At 45.7% G+C, this 19,137-nt stretch overlaps 1 protein-coding gene across 1 annotated transcript in view; it reads left to right on the top strand.

The window, feature by feature from the left end:
• Positions 1–19,137, top strand: part of CELF4 (CUGBP Elav-like family member 4) — a 1,317,354-nt gene that overhangs the window by 1,119,218 nt on the left and 178,999 nt on the right. The window contains exons 7-8 of the mRNA XM_078674731.1: positions 15,956–16,103; positions 18,467–18,616. Of these exons, the coding sequence (XP_078530857.1) occupies positions 15,956–16,103; positions 18,467–18,616 (298 nt within the window). The remainder of the gene's footprint in view (positions 1–15,955; positions 16,104–18,466; positions 18,617–19,137) is intronic.

The raw sequence follows: 19,137 nt of genomic DNA, 5'->3' as shown, positions 1-19,137 counted from the left end.
TGCAGCCTTTGCCTCCAAGTGTCCACAGCAGGCCATCGCTCACTGTGCAACACACAGTGTGTGCAGCCTCTGCCATCCAAGTGTGCACTACAGGCCATCGCTCACTGTGCAACACACAATGTGTGCAGCCTCTGCCATCCAAGTGTGCACTGCAGGCCACCACTCACTGTGCAACACACAGTGTGTGCAGCCTCTGCCTCCAAGTGTCCACTGCAGGCCGTCACTCACTGTGCAACACACAGTGTGTGCAGCCTCTGCCATCCAAGTGTGCACTACAGGCCGTCATTCGCTGTGCAACACACAGTGTGTGCAGCCTCTGCCATCCAAGTGTGCACTACAGGCCATCGCTCACTGTGCAACACACAGCGTGTGCAGCCTCTGCCATCCAAGTGTCCACTACAGGCCATCACTCACTGTGCAACACACAGTGTGTGCAGCCTCTGCCATCCAAGTGTGCACTACAGGCCATCACTCACTGTGCAAAACACAGTGTGTGCAGCCTCTGCCATCCAAGTGTCCACTACAGGCCATCACTCACTGTGCAAAACACAGTGTGTGCAGCCTCTGCCATCCAGGTGTCCACTACAGGCCATCACTCACTGTGCAACACACAGTGCGTGCAGCCTCTGCCATCCAAGTGTCCACAGCAGGCCATCGCTCACTGTGCAACACACAGTGTGTGCAGACTCTGCCATCCAAGTGTGCACTACAGGCCATCACTCACTGTGCAACACACAGTGTGTGCAGCCTCTGCCATCCAAGTGTCCACAGCAGGCCTTCACTCACTGTGCAACACACTGTGTGTGCAGCCTCTGCCTCCAAGTGTCCACTGCAGGCCATCACTCACTGTGCAACACACAGTGTGTGCAGCCTCTGCCATTCAAGTGTGGACTACAGGCCATCACTCACTGTGCAACACACAGTGTGTGCAGCCTCTGCCATCCAAGTGTGCACTACAGGCCACCACTCACTGTGCAACACACAGTGTGTGCAGCCTCTGCCAACCAAGTGTCCACTGCAGGCCGTCACTCACTGTGCAACACACAGTGTGTGCAGCCTCTGCCATCCAAGTGTGCACTACAGGCCGTCATTCGCTGTGCAACACACAGTGTGTGCAGCCTCTGGCTCCAAGTGTCCACAGCAGGCCATCGCTCACTGTGCAACACACAGTGTGTGCAGCCTCTGCCATCCAAGTGTGCACTACAGGCCATCTCTCACTGTGCAACACACAGTGTGTGCAGCCGCAGGCCATCCAAGTGTCCACTGCAGGCCATCACTCACTGTGCAACACACAGTGTGTGCAGCCTCCTCCATCTCCTGGGGTTTGTGCCACATGGCCTGCCCCTGTTCTCTTCCACCTGACCGATGACAGCACCTCTCTCTGAGACCCTGGCAGGCGTAGAGCAGCTTTCCTGCTCTTGTAGGTGGTTGTCGGAGCAGCAGCGCACAGAGCCTGTTTCTAGGGAGATGAAGGCTAACTCCTGTGCATGGCACAGTTCTCTATAATAACATAACATGGTGCATGATGAATGCATGGAACAACCTTCTGTCCAAAGGATGAGATATTGCCAGCATTTATTGCAATTAAATGTAAAACGTTACGTTGTTATGCGGATGCATAATTGTAAATCTACTTATGACCGAAGTCAGAAGCTCCTAATAATACCCGCTTAGCGTAAACCTTTGGTGGGGTTGTACCTGCAGCGCCCCAGTCCAGGCACCTGCAGCAGACACAGCAAGGAGACCTGGAAACCCATCCAACTTATTAACCTTCAAAAACCACAGAAGACAAACCGGTTATCCCACCACCTCGACTTCCAAACAAAATCTACTCTCACTGTCAGGCTCCCGTGGTGTGTTTAGGTACTTTCGAGTGAGTGTTCCCAAAAACTAAAAGTGCAGTTATATTCCCTCGGCCCCCTTTATAAAATACTCCAGTGTGTCAAAGTGCATGTGGAGTATGAATATTAAATGCATATTTCATTAGGGTCCATGGCTGGTCTGTAGGTAGGTTTGTGTGTGTGTGTGCCTATGTTTTTGTGTTTGTAGGCTCTTTATGACATTTGGAGCAGGAGGATGTGAGCCTGATGCTACGCTGGTGTGCATTGCAGACTGCAGAGTTGTGGGTGTAGAATGGTTGCCAGGAATACAGAACACACTGGCCTTATCTTCTCGGCTTGATGTATTTCATGCAGCCAGAGGGAGGGTGCACGCAGGGTGTGTCGCATCAACACTTCTGCGTAAGGTGTCCTTTGCCTGCAAGAGGTGGTCCAAGACTTCAATCAGGTTCTGAGAAGAAGAAAATCATAAAAGGACAGGTCTCCCTTTTATATTCATGAATCCCTCCATCCCTCCCTCCCTCCCATGCCTGGCCATGCCGTCTTCCAGGAGTGGAGTAAAGACTTTAGAAGAGGGAGCAGGAGGGTGTGTTCTGAACAGGGTAGTCAAGATCCATACAAATTTCTTCCGCTCGTGGTAGCTCCTCTCCCTCCATGGTTATCTATAGTGATTCCTTCCAACACGATTCACTTTGCAAATCGCATACCACCCGCGCTTGAGAGGTAGCAACCTGTCAATGCTCTGCTGCCATATATGAGATCATAAGCCACCGCTCGATTCCTTTGCGATGTGAGAAGAGGAGTGGAAAGCTTTATTCGCATTGGCTCCTGTTTGCGATTCAGAAAGGGTCGCAAAAACTCTTGCACAAGCCAGAATCACATGATCAACAAATGCAGCATGCAGTATGTTCACATTGAACAAAGTCCATCCACCGTGCACAGCGCGTCAACTGCAGTACCACCATATCTACCCCAAAACAGTGGACCCTGACATCAAGTTATCTGATTTGAGGTGCTGCAGCTGGCATTCAATGATCAATTCCCCAATTATCCATTTGATTCCCAGACCTTTGCATGGTTCTGTGGGCAGCCACACGATTGATAGATTCGCTTCTCAAGTGTGATGCATTGGCCCACTGCTCATGCCCAGCCTTCCGCGGTGGAGGGATGCCTTATTCTGCCACTTTTCCACAGCGTTGTGCTTTGCGATTGGTAGCCCAAGGTGTATCAGAGCAGGTTTATAGCAGGTTTTGTCAAAGTACTAATGGTATATGAAGGAGCAACTGTTTTGGATTGTTTCATATCTGCCAGGTGGTTACTTCTGTCTGTACGCACCGTACCCTGTCCTAGCCATATCTGTGGACACTCAAATGTGGTGGGCACTAGGTCACTAACTAAGCTCTGCGTCTATTCTCCCAAACTGCCAAATCTTGTGATGGGCGGAATCCTGTGTAAGAGCATCTTCCCTTCTGAAGCATCCACCTCTGGGCTGAAATTGCTACCTCACGCGGACCCATTTTGGCCATCAGCTAGACCTCATCGGAGAGTGTCCCAATGTCCTTCTGCCATGTCCACCCGAGGGCACCAGAAGTGTCTGGTGCATGGACCACCAATGGGTGGGACACCTGGAAAGGCTTATGTACCCCAATGTCCATGTATTTTCAGTTAGTCTCATGTAGGAAAGAGTCCGGAACATCTATGTGGAGATAGTGCATGTCATGATTACTGATACTTATAGAATTTAGGTTTTTGTAAGTTGTTTGTGACTTCTAGATGTGCAAAGGAGCTCATGACATTACCAATTCTCATATCCCGCAGTTCATATATGCCTATAGAATTGCATCCATGAACCTCTCAAGGGGGCCAACACCATCATGGGCTGGTCCCATCTAAGTGGTGTCTCCAGGAGTGAGGAAGTAAAGCCGCTGTGTGTCCCTCAGCGTCCCCTTCCATCGACTGATGACAATGGTCATAGCGGGCAGTAGGCATGGCCCGTTTACTATATAGGAAAAGTTGCGGGTGGGGGTTTCCTATCTACCATTTCTCTGTGTCAAACGCAGGATTGTTTCGAAGGTGACACAGCGCGTCATTTATAATGATTAGATGTGCCTCACAATGGTATGTCAAGACATCTGCCGTGCCTGTTCCACCGCCCCAGGGGGACGTGCAGCTTTTGATCAAAGCAAAGCATGGGGCCCTTCCTGCCACAGGAATATATGGGGCTTTATTGATTGTGAAAAGGTGTTTTGCAGTCACGAAGCTTGAGTCACTGGTTTGACACACAAAATATTTAGGTCAGAAGGCCCTAAAGGCCTGGTGTACGTACATACATATCACAAATAGTGGTGCACATTTCTCTCCTACTTTTTACATATTGGCTGACATTTTGCGTATAAATAGGTTGCATTGCAAAATATCCATTTAGAGATGGTTACAAAATGCCTGCTAAGTGAACATTAACTAGGCAGCTTCGAATTTGTGACCACATGTGAATGGCCCCTGAATGCTGGTGTTGGCTTTCAAGGAACAGCAGACCACATCATTACACGTGTTTTCCTAAATGGGAAACATTTAAATATTTTTTTTAGGCACCCATGACCATTGAAGGGATAAGTGCTGCTTTAAAAAAAGTTTCTGATTTGGGAATACAAGAAAGAAAGCACAGAGAGGCAAGACAGAAATAGAAAAGCACACATGCTATACAAAACAAGATCTCTCCGGACTCTTCAATGACGCTTGTCACTTTTTTTTAATAGTTGCTTGAATCAAGAAAGCGAAGTGCCGATGTAGCCAACGCGTTTCACCCTGAATAGGGCTTCCTCAGGACAATGATAAACCGTACTGCGTTTAATAGTATGTTCTCAGAAGTACACAGATGGTGAAGAGATCCGTGATACCTCAATTTGATTAAGTTCATTCACAGATTGTATATCCTATTTATCCAATCCAAATCAACAATAAAATGTCCACTATGGTAAGTTGAACATTCACAAATTTGTTTTCTTAGTTCACGAAGCGCCGTGAGCACATTTCGTGGGCGCAATGTTTCACGCTCCCACCATCAAAGTAATAGTCTGTTTTGGGAATACATCAGGGGAGCATGCAGTGGACATCTGGGCCGCTCCAGAACATCCTGAGGATGCCCGAAATGATTAACAGAGGAGATATATACTGGGGGGAGCTTCCACTTTACAATCAGGTATCGCCTCTTTTGAGGTGTCGATGTCTGACCAGTGGTGTGAGATCACTATTGAGATGGCAAACCATTGGTACATTCCATTGTGACTCCGATATAGAAGCCTTTTCTGACTCGTAAAAGGGTTTTATACATAGCAATATACTCTTACGCTGTCCCAAAGTCTGTTTTTTGCGATTCGCAGACTTTGTGAACCTAAAAGAGTTTTGTATGAAGAACTTTACTTCTAAATAGAATATTGAATAATATTGCGCCGAGGCCAGTCTCACAAAGGCTTTGGTTGAGATTTTTTGCTATTACAACATGGGATTTCCAGTAATGCCAGCTTTTCAGCTCTAAAAGGAAGACACCTTGCTAAGAACTGAAATGTATCTGCTGGTTATAGCGGAATGCCAACATAACAATGCATTTTATATAATACAAGGGGATTTATATGCCACCCTCGCAGTGGCATCGTTGCAGTACAGTAAAGCTTTACTATCAGTCACTAATCTTAACAACTGAATTTAAATGTACTTTAAAGAACAGAGGTGCAGATTTAGGAAATCCCTATAAATCCAGCTCTTGTCAGAATCATACACTGTCCAGCACTGTGAAAATCAAAACTGGGGAATGATATTTCTCTGCAAATATAACTGAATAGAATACGTTTTCTACAAAGCTGGAGTGTGCACCTGCATATTACAATTTCAATTTAGCAGGAAGATCAGGGGCATTTTTAAAAGTTTTGAATGGAGTATTTCGCTCCCTCCCACAAAGCTTAGCTGAGTGGATTATCTACATTGCTTAGCAGTGATTTTACAAATGTTAGAGATTATACAATGTGATGTGTCAAGTGTTGCAAGCTTTTGGGGACGAGGGGAGCAGCGCAGACCCCTGACACTGGGTTTGTGTGGAAAAGGCAGTTTCATTGAAACATGTGCCCATCACAATGTAATCCGAGGCCTTCGCCTTACAAAACTACAATCTCACTATACAAAGTTATAAACCTATTTTACTCTACTCGACCACTGAGCTATCGCTCCCCCCTTCATAACAACTTAATACATCAATATTGTATCTGATCAGTGGCTGTTCGAATGTATCTGATACCTCTAAAATCACTCCCTCTTTCCTACATCTAATAACCTGTTATCAGGGGCGGCTTTAGGCATGTGCAAGCTACAGGGCCACCAGACCCCAGGGGCCCCCACGCCAATATATATCCTTAATATAATAATCCTCTGAGGATGGATACATATTTGCGTGGCGACCCCTGGCAGGGATTTGGCGGCCTCCGGCTCTGTTCCACTTCCTAACGCTCTGACCCCTCCCTCCTGAGGGCTCCGCCCCGCCCGGGCCCCCTCTTCCGGGGCCTCCTACCTACGCTCCCTGCCCAGGGCCGCTAAGAGCCTAGAGCCGCCCCTGCTGTTATTCCACTAAAATTCCTATCCAAGCTTAAATGTCCTGTCTCGACTGGGCGTGAGCTTGGATACCCGTTCCCCTTTCAGCTTATACTGCCGCTGACAACGATAAACTTCAGTACACCATGGCAACTTCTTTGCCATCGGCAGTGCGCCTGCCTCAAGCGACAACCTAGCTTAACAGCATAAGCCCCCTTTGCACACCTGTATCAATAAAACGTGCCAGAAGTTGAAAAGAGAAACTTTACACCCTGACAAAAAGCCCTGGAGTAGGGATGGGAGGGTGGGGGAAAAAGCTATAAATGCCAGCCACCCGGTTACCTGACAGAATGGTGACGGACATACAAAATGCCTGTTTGTAATCCCTTGGGCAACATAACTAGCCCAAATAAATCCCAAACCCCTGAGCAGTCGCCCGACTGCTCCACTTCCCCAAATTACCCTGGGGCAGGCATCCCTCTAGTCGGCTGCCCCCAAATCCCTCTCGTCCCTCATACCCAACACACACCCACAAGCCTCCTCAGCTTGTTCTGAGGAGTTAGCTCCATCTCCGAAGACTTGAATCAGTGCTGTATATCTAAGGAGCTTGCCCCATCATCAGAGACCTGAATCAGCAACATCTTGGAAGACCTGCATTTAGGGAGCGTGGTGCCTGCGCGTGGAGATGTCGGTAAAGAGGGTGGCAAGGCTCCTTGGCACGCAGCTGGCAGTGCTGTCAGAGGCGGCCTTAGGCATGTGCAAGCTGTGCACCTGCACAGGACCACCAAACACAAGGGGCCACCACGCCAATATATATCCTTAATATAATAATCCTCTGAGGATGGATACATATCTGCGTGGCGACCCCTGGCAGGGACGGCCTCCGGCTCTGTTCCCCTTCCAAACTCCCTGACCCCCTTCCCCCTCTTCACTGGCTTTCTCGCCTGCGTTCCTCCTGGTTCATGATTGGCTTCTTTTTTTCCTACCCACTGCTGGCCCGCTGGTACCTTCCTGAGCTCCAGGGGGCTCCGCCGCACCCGGACCCCCTCTTCAGGGGCCCCCTACCTACGCTCCCTGCCCAGGGCCGCCATGAGCCTAAAGCCGCCCCTGGTACTGCTCGGGTTTTAGCGTTGAGGGGCGCTGCCCCCTGTCTTCGCTCGAGACAGAGTGTCCCGCGGTGCAGGGCCCGGCGTTGGCAGCTCACAGGCAGCCGGAGAGAGGAATCTGTCATGGCATCGGATGTCCGCTGGCGAGATACGAAGTGACGCGGTATCAGAGAGAAACACGCCCCGCACTCGGCAAGAAAAATGGTATCAGCCGGAGTCAGATTGCTTTACAGTAGTAACCTCCGTCCACAACGCGCGGGCATGGCGCGATAAGAGATGTACGGAGGCTGACGTGGGGCATGAATCTTCATAAGACACGCGCGTGCCTTTCAAATGGACTCACTGGCTGCCCTGCAAGGGCAGGTCGTCCGTCCCATTATTCAAGCTCCTTCCTTGCCTCTCTCCTTCCTCCTTTCTCTTTTACGACCCATCACTCTTTCCCCCTTTCTTCCTTTCTTCTGTCAGATTATTCTTTTCTTCTTTCCTGTCTGCATTTCGCTCTTTCTTCCTTCCTGTCTTCCCCCTTCTTTCGTTTCACGCTCTCTTTTGTTCTCTACCCACAACCTCCTCTCCTGCCAGTGCGTCTTTTGCTATTCCATTTCCTCCCTCTACCCTCCTCCTTCTTCCTTCACTTCTTCATTCCTTTGTTATTCTCTTTTCTCCTCTCTCTCTTTTCTTCTTTCGTTCCTACCTTCATCCTTCTTTTCTGCTTTATCTATCCATCTTTCATTTTCTTCTTTGTGCCTGTTCTCCTTCCTATCTTTTTTCTCCCACCGCCTTTTATTCACATTCTCTGTTGCTCATATTTTCTCGTTGCATAGTTCAATTAATCTCTCTCTCCCTTGCTTATTTTTATACTTTTCTTTCTCATTCTTCTTGTAGTTATCTACAGCTCCTACATATTACTTTCTTTACCTTTCATGGTGTCATAATACTTTATGTATGTGTTTTGTCATGTTCTTGCTTTTAAAAGCTTTTTAAATGTTCTTTTTCCATGGTTCTTCTGCTTTCTTTTCTAAAATGTTCTAAACTTAGACCTCAAAATCTGCTTTCCATTTTTCTTTTACCTTTCTCGTACCCTTTTCTGTGTAGTGTGAGTTACTTCTAGGTTCCCTTTCTCTCTTTTTCAGTCTGTATGCAGGGCAAAGGGCCACTTTGGTTCAAACTTTGGGTCTTTCAGGCTGGAAGTCGTACCCAGTTCTTGTAGGGTTATCAGGTGGCAATGAGAAGCACCAATTACTCTTGGACGTGTCTAGAATCCCAGAATAGAAACCAATTTATCAAGAAAAAAACAATGTGCCGGGCAGCATGAGGAACCTCCATCCGAGAACCAGCGGGTTGGAATCATCAAGTGGGTACCATTCGAAGCGTGTTCTACACACTATTTTTGGAACAATGTCCCATTGAGGAACATTCACCGGTCTTGAGCCCTGGTAGTGTGAGAGAGGGATTGTAGTGTGGGTCCTGGGTGTGTTGTACATCTGCAGAAGCTGTCGGAATAAAATCCCCGGTGGAAAGACAGAGGCACCATCAATTAGCACATTTCAGTATTTTGCCAGCACCCCATCAATTTTGTTTTCATTTCAGTATCCTGGTTGGGATAATCTAATTTCGTTTTTAAAAACTTTCCGTCTATGCCCAAGTTCACCTGGTTTTATTTCCTATACTGTAGAAGAGTCACAGCCTTTGTCATTGATTCCTGTTTCTCCTGATAGATGTCTTACGCTTGACCTCCAGCAACTGAGCTGCTGCGTAAGCAACTGTTCATCCACTTTGTGGTCTATCAACACCGTCCAGTCTATTGCTGGGCAGGAGAAGAAACATCCGCTTGTTCATACACAGTCATTTATGATTCTCTGGCATGCAAGATAGTGTATCCTTGGTACCCACATGTCTTCCAGCGTTCATCAAATGCACCACATGGTGAAACAGTTTAAATCTATTTAATTTAATTTGGTGCGTAGCTGTGGGGCTTTCCCGCCTCCCAATCGAGATCATTGTACGAAATGTTCTGACCTCGGATAATGAGTCAAACTAAGGGTAATGAGCCTAGGAACCGCCTTAATGAGTCAATCTAAGGGTTTTAGCGGGCAGTGGGATTTTAATTGATTGTTTTGTGATAATAGTGACACATTTGGATTTGTTGGTCAGTTGGTGATGATGAAGACACTTTTTTTTGACCACTGGTTTTCACCACGCTCTCAAACAGCCACATCCGCACGATCGATGGCGGTCCTCCTCGGATCCAAGTATCGAGGTTTTTACCCAAACCTCTGCTGTGTCTTCTGCTCTTGATCAGAAAGCCTTTAGATAGGTGTTCCACATCCTAACTGCAAATCTCTGATGAAGATGAGGCTTAGGAGGAAACACTGTGCGCAAGAGCGTGATGAAGAAACTGTGTGACCTTCTCCCATCATTTGGATTCATTGTTTCTCCCATCATCAGCCATTGCTGCTCATCTCCTGGACTAGCTGATATGTCCTTCAGATAGTGGTGGGGCACGTTTATGGCATAAATGGGACAGGCTAGTTGGCCCTTGAGGTCTTTATGCACTATCACATTGCATGGTGATGGCTATCCCTCTCAATTTCATAGTATCAACACCCATATCTATTGCTTAAACAATATTAAGAGGCCATACTATGGGCCTCGTAATGAAGTACCTGGTGGCGGCCCTGGAGTTACTGACACTGAGAGTGCAGTTAAAAGGGTGGGAGTAGTTAAAGAGGTTCCCCAGAGAAATCAGGAATTTCTAGGGGAATCTGATCAATCCAGGGCCAGTTTCCCCACATAGTTTCACCCCTAAAATTTCGGCTGCTTTCAACAGCCACAGTCTCAGGGTGAAATGTCTTGGATCCATTGACCTTGTCCTTCTTAATCAGGCTAAAAACTCTGTTTCCAGCCCGTCTGACAGTCAGGTGACCTTCTGATGGGCCTTTCAGAGCTCATGGTTAACAATTTGCACTCAACAGATCAAGAAGAGTGCCACATACTCACTTTGAATATCACTCATTTAGTTTCTCACTCACTCATTCAATCAATTATCCAGGCACTCACTTATGCGGTAACCCCTTTCAGTAGCCCATACCCATATGGGTAAAATATCCGTTTTCTGCGTTAAAATAGTTTTTTCTTTAAGGAAAGGTCTCCGTCTGACCAACCCACGAGCTCGTAAGGACAGCTCCGTCATCAACGTAGCCCAAAACCGTCACTCTCGAGTGCAAGAACATGGTTGGAATTATCACCACATAAGAAAGGAATATATCAAAGATTGTGGAGCTATGAGAAAGTCAGAGGACGATTTCCCAGTGTATGCGACGAAACACGTGACGGTTGAAGAGAAACTATAAGAATAAAGAAAGAAAAATAAGAAGCTCACAATACTGTGTTAATATTCATACATACAATGTACAGACACATGTTAAGATACACTACAGACATGTGCCGAGGATTTCCTTTTTGTACTTACTCTAGCTTGCACACCTATTTATTGACACACTCAGTCATACATTCAATAACTCCCTCATTTACTATTTACCCTCCAATCCTGGGAGACATTCCTTTATCCGATCAGGCACTTGATCACACACTCATTCACACGCTCACTCCAACAGTCACTGATTCAGTCACTTACCCATTTGTTCAAGTATTCAGGCACTCTTTTGTGTAGTAACCCATTCATTAGCACATGCTGTCACCTACCACCTCACTCACTCTCATTTCTACAGTCACTCACTCACAAACCCATCAATCACTCAATTATCCACTCATCTACTCAGCCAGACTGTGACTATTCCCTCATCCGATCATTCACTTGCTCATACTCACTCCATCGTACAGTCACTCATTCACTCACTCAGGAATTCACTCATTTAGTTATTCATTTAGTGGCACATTCCATAACTACTCACTCACTCACGCACAAATTTGTTGACTCACTTTAGCTGTCCATTCATTTACTCACCCATTCTCTGATGTATTGCCTCACCCGTAGATTCACTTGCACTCTCATTCACTCACTCACATACTCCCACACTCACTGATTCAGTCTCTCTCTCACCTACTCAGCCACCCACTCAGGGGAATATTTACAAGCCCCTTCTGCCGCCGGTGGGTCACTTTTTATGTCATAAAACGTGATGCACCGGTGGCATAAGGACCTTGTACATAAGCCCCTGAGTGCTGAAGCAAGATATATGCAGTTGGCCCACTCCACATTCCCAGTCTGTTGAATGTGGGGGAGGGTGTCCAGCTCTCTCTTAGGCGCTCCTTGGTTTATCTTCCGCTCACTCAAGTATGCATGTCAGCTTCCGCCTAATGCATGTCATGACCTGGGAAGCGTTGTTCCGCACGGAGCCTGAGAGCTCTATAAGCACCACGGCCCGCGGTGTCGCAGGCAATCTCCTCTGGCAGGATTATGAGAAATAAAGCAAACAAAATTTAAAAGGCAAACCATGAGGAAAAAAAAGGTCTAAGCAGATGAAGCGATGGGATGGTTCATGCAGAAATAATTCTCAAGGAATTAAGAAAAAGCAAATTAAGGAAAGGCATCCAGTGCCGAAAAGACTGCGCGCGCCTCTCCGTAGAGGCCGCGGGCAGCGATAACCAGCCACCCTGTTATTGGTGCCCACTGACCCTGTCTAAAGCCAGCACATCTACACTTCAAGTGGCATCTTATGATTCCAAACAAGCCCACATCAATTGGGAAGCCTTTATAATGGCCTCTGCCTGCCTTAATCAGGAGCGGCGCTAAGACGCGCGCCTATTATCAAGGAGAGTGAGTCCAGCATGTGATCACTAGAGGGTGTATTCTTTTCTAACGTGCTTGGCTTTTCTCTTGCCTCCTTCCCTGCTCCATCTGACCACCGAAAGGATCTACAATAATTTTAATGCTTTATAGTCTCAAAGAGAGGTGGGAAATAAGAAACCCGCCTTGTTAGTTTTCTCGGGGGGGGGGGTGTCTGAGATATGACCAATAAGGAGGGGATTCTATTTTAACATCCATGGCTCCTGCCTCCTCTGTTGCTGCATTTCATCACCACACATGAGTCTCTATTAAGTGGAATACTTTATATAGACACTGGGGGCCATATTTATGGTCAAGACATGCTGTGCAGCCAGCAAGTCACTTTGCTGTGCTGCCCTGTGTGACAGGGAAAGGGCAGAAATTTGCCTTACTTAAGTCAATACGGCGCATCCTGCCTTTTCCGCTTGCGCCCTTTCGGCTGCCTCGCGCCAATGCAAGCACCCTTGCACTGTAGTGCAAGGGTGTCTGCATTGTAAGGATTGTTTTTGTGCAGAAGGCAGCACACATAGAAAGAGGAGAAAACGAGGAGAAATGAACATATCTCTCCTTGTTAAGGTTCTTAATCCAAATAACAACGGGTCCAAAGCTACCCATCAGCTCCACCCTGACCTTAGCAAACCTCTTGTGGGTACCAGAGAGAAGCAAGTACAAGAGCAGAAGGGCCAAATACTTCCCTGCAACTATAGGAAATGAATGGAAACATAAATATTGAAGGTATTAATAGTTGTAAATGGTAAACGTTTACCACAAAACTTTTTGCCTGCAGGAAATCACAACGCGATCGTTACAACAACCGCGTTGTGATTCCGCATACCATTACTCCGCAAGTCGGAACAACAACTTGTGGAGTGGGGGTGAGGTGTTAGATTTAAAATCCAACACCTTCCCTACTGTCTGCACAGACTGGAGTTGGAATAGTAAATTATACTATTCCAACATCCAGCGCCCCCCCTCCGCGAGTCATTGTTACGACTTGCGGAGTAATGGTAGGCGGAGTCACAACGCGGTTATTGTAACAAACGCGTTGTGATTTCCTGCGGACAAAAAAGAGTGCGGGATAATGACACACATTCGTTGTAAACATAAAGGATAGTGTTCCAGTTTCTAGGCACTTTCTGGTAACCCTTACAAGAGGTATACAAGCAAGCATGCTCAGCAGAATATTTCAAGCACAGACATCTTTCCTTAAACAGTCCACCTGGCCTCTTTGAAGCCTCCTCGAGAGAGACACTGAGACATGACTTGTACCAGACATCTCTGTGAACTGCATCATGTTAAGGTGCTGCTCCACCACAAGAGTGAGTGTGAGGAGGATTCAGGCATGTTTGAAAGGGAGGTGGTTGTCTTTACTTCTGGTGCCCACAAGGAATAGGTTCTGAAACCCAAGTCTTCGGACTGTGAAACGTCTGCATCATTCTGTGCTATAGCATGCATGCGACAGCTAGCATTGGTCCCTACTGTAGGACTATTTACCACAGTATATCCCTATGTGAGCAGCAGGAATTCCCAGGGCTACGGTGTGCAGTAGGCAGGTCGATGGTATTCTAAAGACCCTGATTACATTTTTGGTGGAGTGGGTACTCAAACTCCTGTTTGTGCATCTGGAATTTGCCAGACAGAACATGCTCTCCATATACAATTCCTCATTTTCCTGGAATAAATCTCAGAAAATTGTGTTTTAATGCATCTGCTCAATACCGCCCTTTCGTATCTGTAATTGTGTGCTGCAGTAAATATCACACTCTCTACCACCCCCCTGGTAATCAGATCAGACCCTAATTGGGAACTAATAATTGGGAAAAGTGGACCAAAGCAGGCCAAAGTGGATGTGCAATGTATTAGGATTCGCTTTGCAGATGGGCAAAGTAAAATCGACATTGGGCTACATTGAGCTCTGCTGAAGTGAGATCGAATGACAAACATTGCTTAATTTGAGCCTGTGGTTTCCAGTGCTCAGCACTGGCACTTAATTGCTGGCACCGGTACTAATGACAGTCTATCACATGGTGGCGGTGTCTGTCTAATTTTGAAATGAGCCCAACAACAGTTGTTTAATATTAACAGTTGTTTGTCACTCAAGTATGCATGTCAGCTTCCGCTTAATGCAGGTCATGACCTCGGAAGCGTTCTTCCGCACAGAGCCATAGAGCTCTATAAGCACCACGGCCTGCGGTATCCCAGGCAATCTCCTCTGAAGGGATTATGAGAAATAAAGCAAACAAAATTTAAAAGGCAAACCATGAGGAAAAAAAAGGTCTAAACAGAGGAAGCGATGGGATGGTTCATGCAGAAATAATTCACAAGGAATTAAGAAAAAGCAAATTAAGGAAAGGCATCCAGTCCCGAAAAGACTGCACGCGTCTCTCCGTAGAGGCCGCGGGCTGCGATAACCAGTCACCCTGTTATTGGTGCCCACTGACCCTGTCTAACGCCAGCACATCTACACTTCAAGTGGCATCTTATAATTCCAAACAAGCCCACATCAATTGGGAAGCCTTTATAATGGCCTCTGCCTGCCTTAATCAGGAGCGGCGCTAAGACGCGCGCCTATTATCAAGGAGAGTGAGTCCAGCATGTGATCACTAGAGGGTGTATTCTTTTCTAACTTGCTTGGCTTTCCTCTTGCCTCCTTCCCTGCTCCATCTGACCACCGAAAGGATCTAAAATAATTGTAATGCTTTATAGTCTCAAAGAGAGGTGGGAAATAAGAAACGCGCCTTGTTAGTTTTTTGACTAATACCTGTTGCCCAAGCCATTCTTATAGCTTTGAGCGGTCTAGAAGTGTCAAAATGTTCGCCATTGTGGAAGTGTCATGGTTAGTAGTTGTTATTGCCAGCACTGGTGGGGGCCATGAGTGGTGCAGGCTGCAGGGGACTCCTAACAAGGGCCCTGGCACTTCTTCTTCTTTTTTTTTAACAAACTAAGCACCGAGACAAAAACTCAGTTTTTGACCCAACCTGTCTAGAAAGGTGTGCCACATACATCTTCCTCACAATTAGGCTGCAAACAGCATCTAGTTTGATGGGTATCTAGTCATGACTTTAAAAACAAATGTCTATTAAACACATATGCACAGTTAGATTCACTTAATGGCTATTTGACAAAAAGTGAACCCCCCTTCCCCAAGCGCCTTGAGACCCTCCGGGTGAGTAGTGCGCTATATAAATCCTTGAACTTGAACTTGAACCTGCCAAAGTAGCTTCTCTAAAGTAGGTAGCCAATCCAGTCATAAAGGCACTGAACTTGGACTGGAATTAAAATAGTAAAGAAAGCCTGCCTAGGATAAGTGAGAAATAGTTTTTGCAGTGACTTCACAATTGTTATTATGTTAGTATTTTGGTTGGTGGATATTAAATCATCTAGACATAAATATAGTCGAAGCTTATGGAGTATATGTGTATTGTCGAAATTATGACGTAGAACTCTTTGATTCACGCCCCTCTCCCCAGCTTTTTCAAGAGGGAACCACCAGGGCATCCTTCAAAACCGAGCATTGTCCTTTCGTATGTAGTTTACCCATGTGCCCTAGTGGGCAGTGCCCAGCGATGCCAACCGACACCGCCGTCTCTGTGGGGACGCCCTGCCAGTGAATGCATGATACTTTTTCGCTGTTCTCTTTGTTCCAGCTGATGCAGCAACAGGCCGCCATCATGGCATCCGTAGCGCAGGGAGGGTACCTGAACCCCATGGCGGCCTTCGCAGCGGCGCAGATGCAGCAGATGGCAGCTCTGAACATGAATGGCCTCGCCGCCGCACCCATGACGCCCACCTCCGGTAAGGATGCAAGCTCCGCCTGCTGGTAAGGGGTGCCCACTGCTTAGTGCAAAAGAAAAGGCCAGGCAAGGCTTCTTATCAAGGAAAGATTGCCCACTAAGGTGAGGTGTAAAATAGTGGGGAGTGAAGGAAAATTAAAATACATTGCTCATAGCACAGGGTGGATAGCAGGCAAGCTTCCAAAAATTAGGCACCTCTGGCTGTGTGCAAAGTCATAGACCTAGAAAGCCAATTCATAGGTTCACACACTGTCAATGGGACCCTGAACTTTTCTGTAAGGAGAAGATAACTTTTAGTCAAGCTACACACCACACATAATATAGAATCACATAGATCAAAAAAATTAAGTTTTAGCAGTAAATGCATGAAAGGTGTTACACAAAACAAAGCAATTTGGATGATTTCATTAAAAAAAATCCAGAACTGAAATGTTGATACTGGAGTCTGCACAAGAAGGCATTGCAGAAACAAAGCAGGCATTGGCAGATGTGACAGAAACAAGGTAGAAATGAAATCTTAAAGGGAGACACGGGCTAGGGCGAGCTGCAGAAACAAAGCAGAACTAAATCATGGTAACAGAAGCAAAGTAGAAACAGCTTAGAAATGAAATATTGGAGGCATAGAAGTGGTGACTATGAAGGAAAATACTGTAGAATTAAGTATTAAGTAGTAGAAACTGGCTAGAAGGTTATCCCAGAAAAAAACACCTTCATAACATTACAGTATTTAAAACAGACTATAAAGGTACTAAATAACAAGTGTCTATTGGACCTCTTTAATCAGGCTAATAAAGTATTACAGAAACAGACCTAACTTGAAATCAAAGTAATAAAGGCATGCTAGAAATGGAATGTAGAAATATTTCGGAAATTAATTATTTGTGCAAGAAATAGATGTGAGAAGTAAAGAAAGAGTTCAATCCTGGTGTCTCCGATTAGAATACCACACAACCAAATAAGAACACACTGAGTTGCATGCTCACCACTTGCTGGTGGCAACAGAGTAACATGCACTGATTGCATGCTTTTAGGTTTATTTATTAATTTAGTATGGAAATATATTACATTACAGACACAAAGAGGAATTGAAATCTCAACAGCAGAGGCTGTATAAGATTTTACAGGGGATATTGCATACGTTTTCTATCTAATGGAGGAATATTGAAACGACTTTAATGATCATATCCTAAATTGGCTTAGAAAACATTCCATAAATAAATTAGAACTGAACTCTAAGCAGCAGACACTGACTAGGACGGTATAATGGAAATTAGTAGGAAAGTAAAATAGCTGTAGAATGCACCATCTAGAAAGTTGTCTTAGATAAAGAAAGCAAAACTAAAATCTAAGTGGTGTAACCCATCTATGATGGTGTTACACAAGGCAGAACTGACATCTCAACAGCTAAGACTGTTTGCAAAGGTATTGTTGAGATAAAACAGAACTGAACTAAATTCTTAGCAGATGCTCACTGCAGGAACAAAGCAGAATCAAAAACTGTATTAAAACATCGGAATGTTGAGCGCTCCATTGAAGACAATGGAGTGCTCCAGGCTTCTAATGAGCAGTAGAATCCTGGAGAGCAGCATTCTAATGTTTTTTAAATTTCACAGTTGTTGCTGTGAACAAAGGCCTCTCGGAGCCCGAGAGAATTTCAACCCCCATGGGCTCCGAGATGCCCTTGTTTTTACAAATTATAACATTCTGCCCTCTAAGGGCGGAATGTTCTAATAGCCTGAGAGCCCTTCGTAGCGGCTCTACCGGCCATTAAAGCCCCGCTCCCTTGGTAAAGTTAATGGCCGGCAGAGCCTGCTGCTTCGGGCTCTAAGCCTATAGTAGCAGAACGAAGTGGTGATGTTACTACTGACCCAAAACAGAAATGACTGGCTATAAAGATAATACAGAAACAACGCAGATATGCTCGTCACCCGCTGAGGGTTGGGCCACATTGGAAGAAATTTCTCACTTTTCCAGCTGTCTACCATGTTAGACATCAGGGCCCTTCTTATGAGTAGCCCTTTCTTTTTTTATCCCTGTGCAAACTATTGTTTAGACAGGAATCGAAATTACAAGTTCTGTACTGGTTACTGTGTGCCTTGCAATTTTAACCAGGTTTAGTTCGGCATGTTTAACCTGCTGAATTTTACAGGGGGGAAATACCCGGTAAGTATCTCATGCAGATTTTAGTGCACCTAGAACCGAAATCCACATGGTATGCCCCATTTTAAAAGGAAAAACTTGTAATAGGCGCTAATTATCACACCTTTTACATTTTGAGCTTGCATTATTTTTAAGCAGTAACAATGGTTTACGGTATCACCACGAATTGCAAACGAGTACAACTTTTCTTTTTCCTTCTTTCAGGTGGGAGTACGCCTCCTGGCATCACTGCACCAGCTGTGCCTAGCATTCAATCGCCAATTGGGGTAAATGGCTTCACCGGCCTACCGCCACCAGCTAACGGGCAACCCACAGCCGAAGCTGTGTTTGCAAATGGCATTCACCCATACCCAGGTAACTCACCCAATGTGGCCCACGCATACGGTTGTGTTAGGCTCAAACCTACTGTTGTAGCGGAACTGCCATCTGACAGTGCGCATAAGAGTACTCAAGTGTCATAAGTGTTGAGTGGTGTTCCCAAATGTTGCTGCACTTAAAGGAGCTGAACTATAGTACAATTCCCCAGCAATGAAAGAGAGTATGAAAGAGTGAATGAAAGAACTGTCATGGTGAAAGATTAAAAAAAAAGAAAGACAAAAGGGTGACAATTAGGAAATTATGAAGACTAAGAAATTAAAAAAGAAGAAATGGGAGAAGTGGGAAGGAAAGCAGCATAGGAGCCAGAATAAAAAAACAATCAAAGGACGGATTTATTATAGAAAGAAAAAGATAGAAAGAAAAATTTATCAAGAATCGGAAAAGTACAAAGAGATGAGTGGAAGGACAAAGAGCCAATCAATGGAAGATAAACTGAACAAAAGAAAGAGATCAAAAAAATGAAAGCACAAAAGATGCAATTGTGTCACTCAAGAAAA

The sequence above is a fragment of the Lissotriton helveticus genome, chromosome 2_1 (assembly GCF_964261635.1).
Source record: "Lissotriton helveticus chromosome 2_1, aLisHel1.1, whole genome shotgun sequence".
Classification (NCBI taxonomy): domain Eukaryota; kingdom Metazoa; phylum Chordata; class Amphibia; order Caudata; family Salamandridae; genus Lissotriton; species Lissotriton helveticus.
This window is presented reverse-complemented; position numbering and strand designations above follow the sequence as displayed.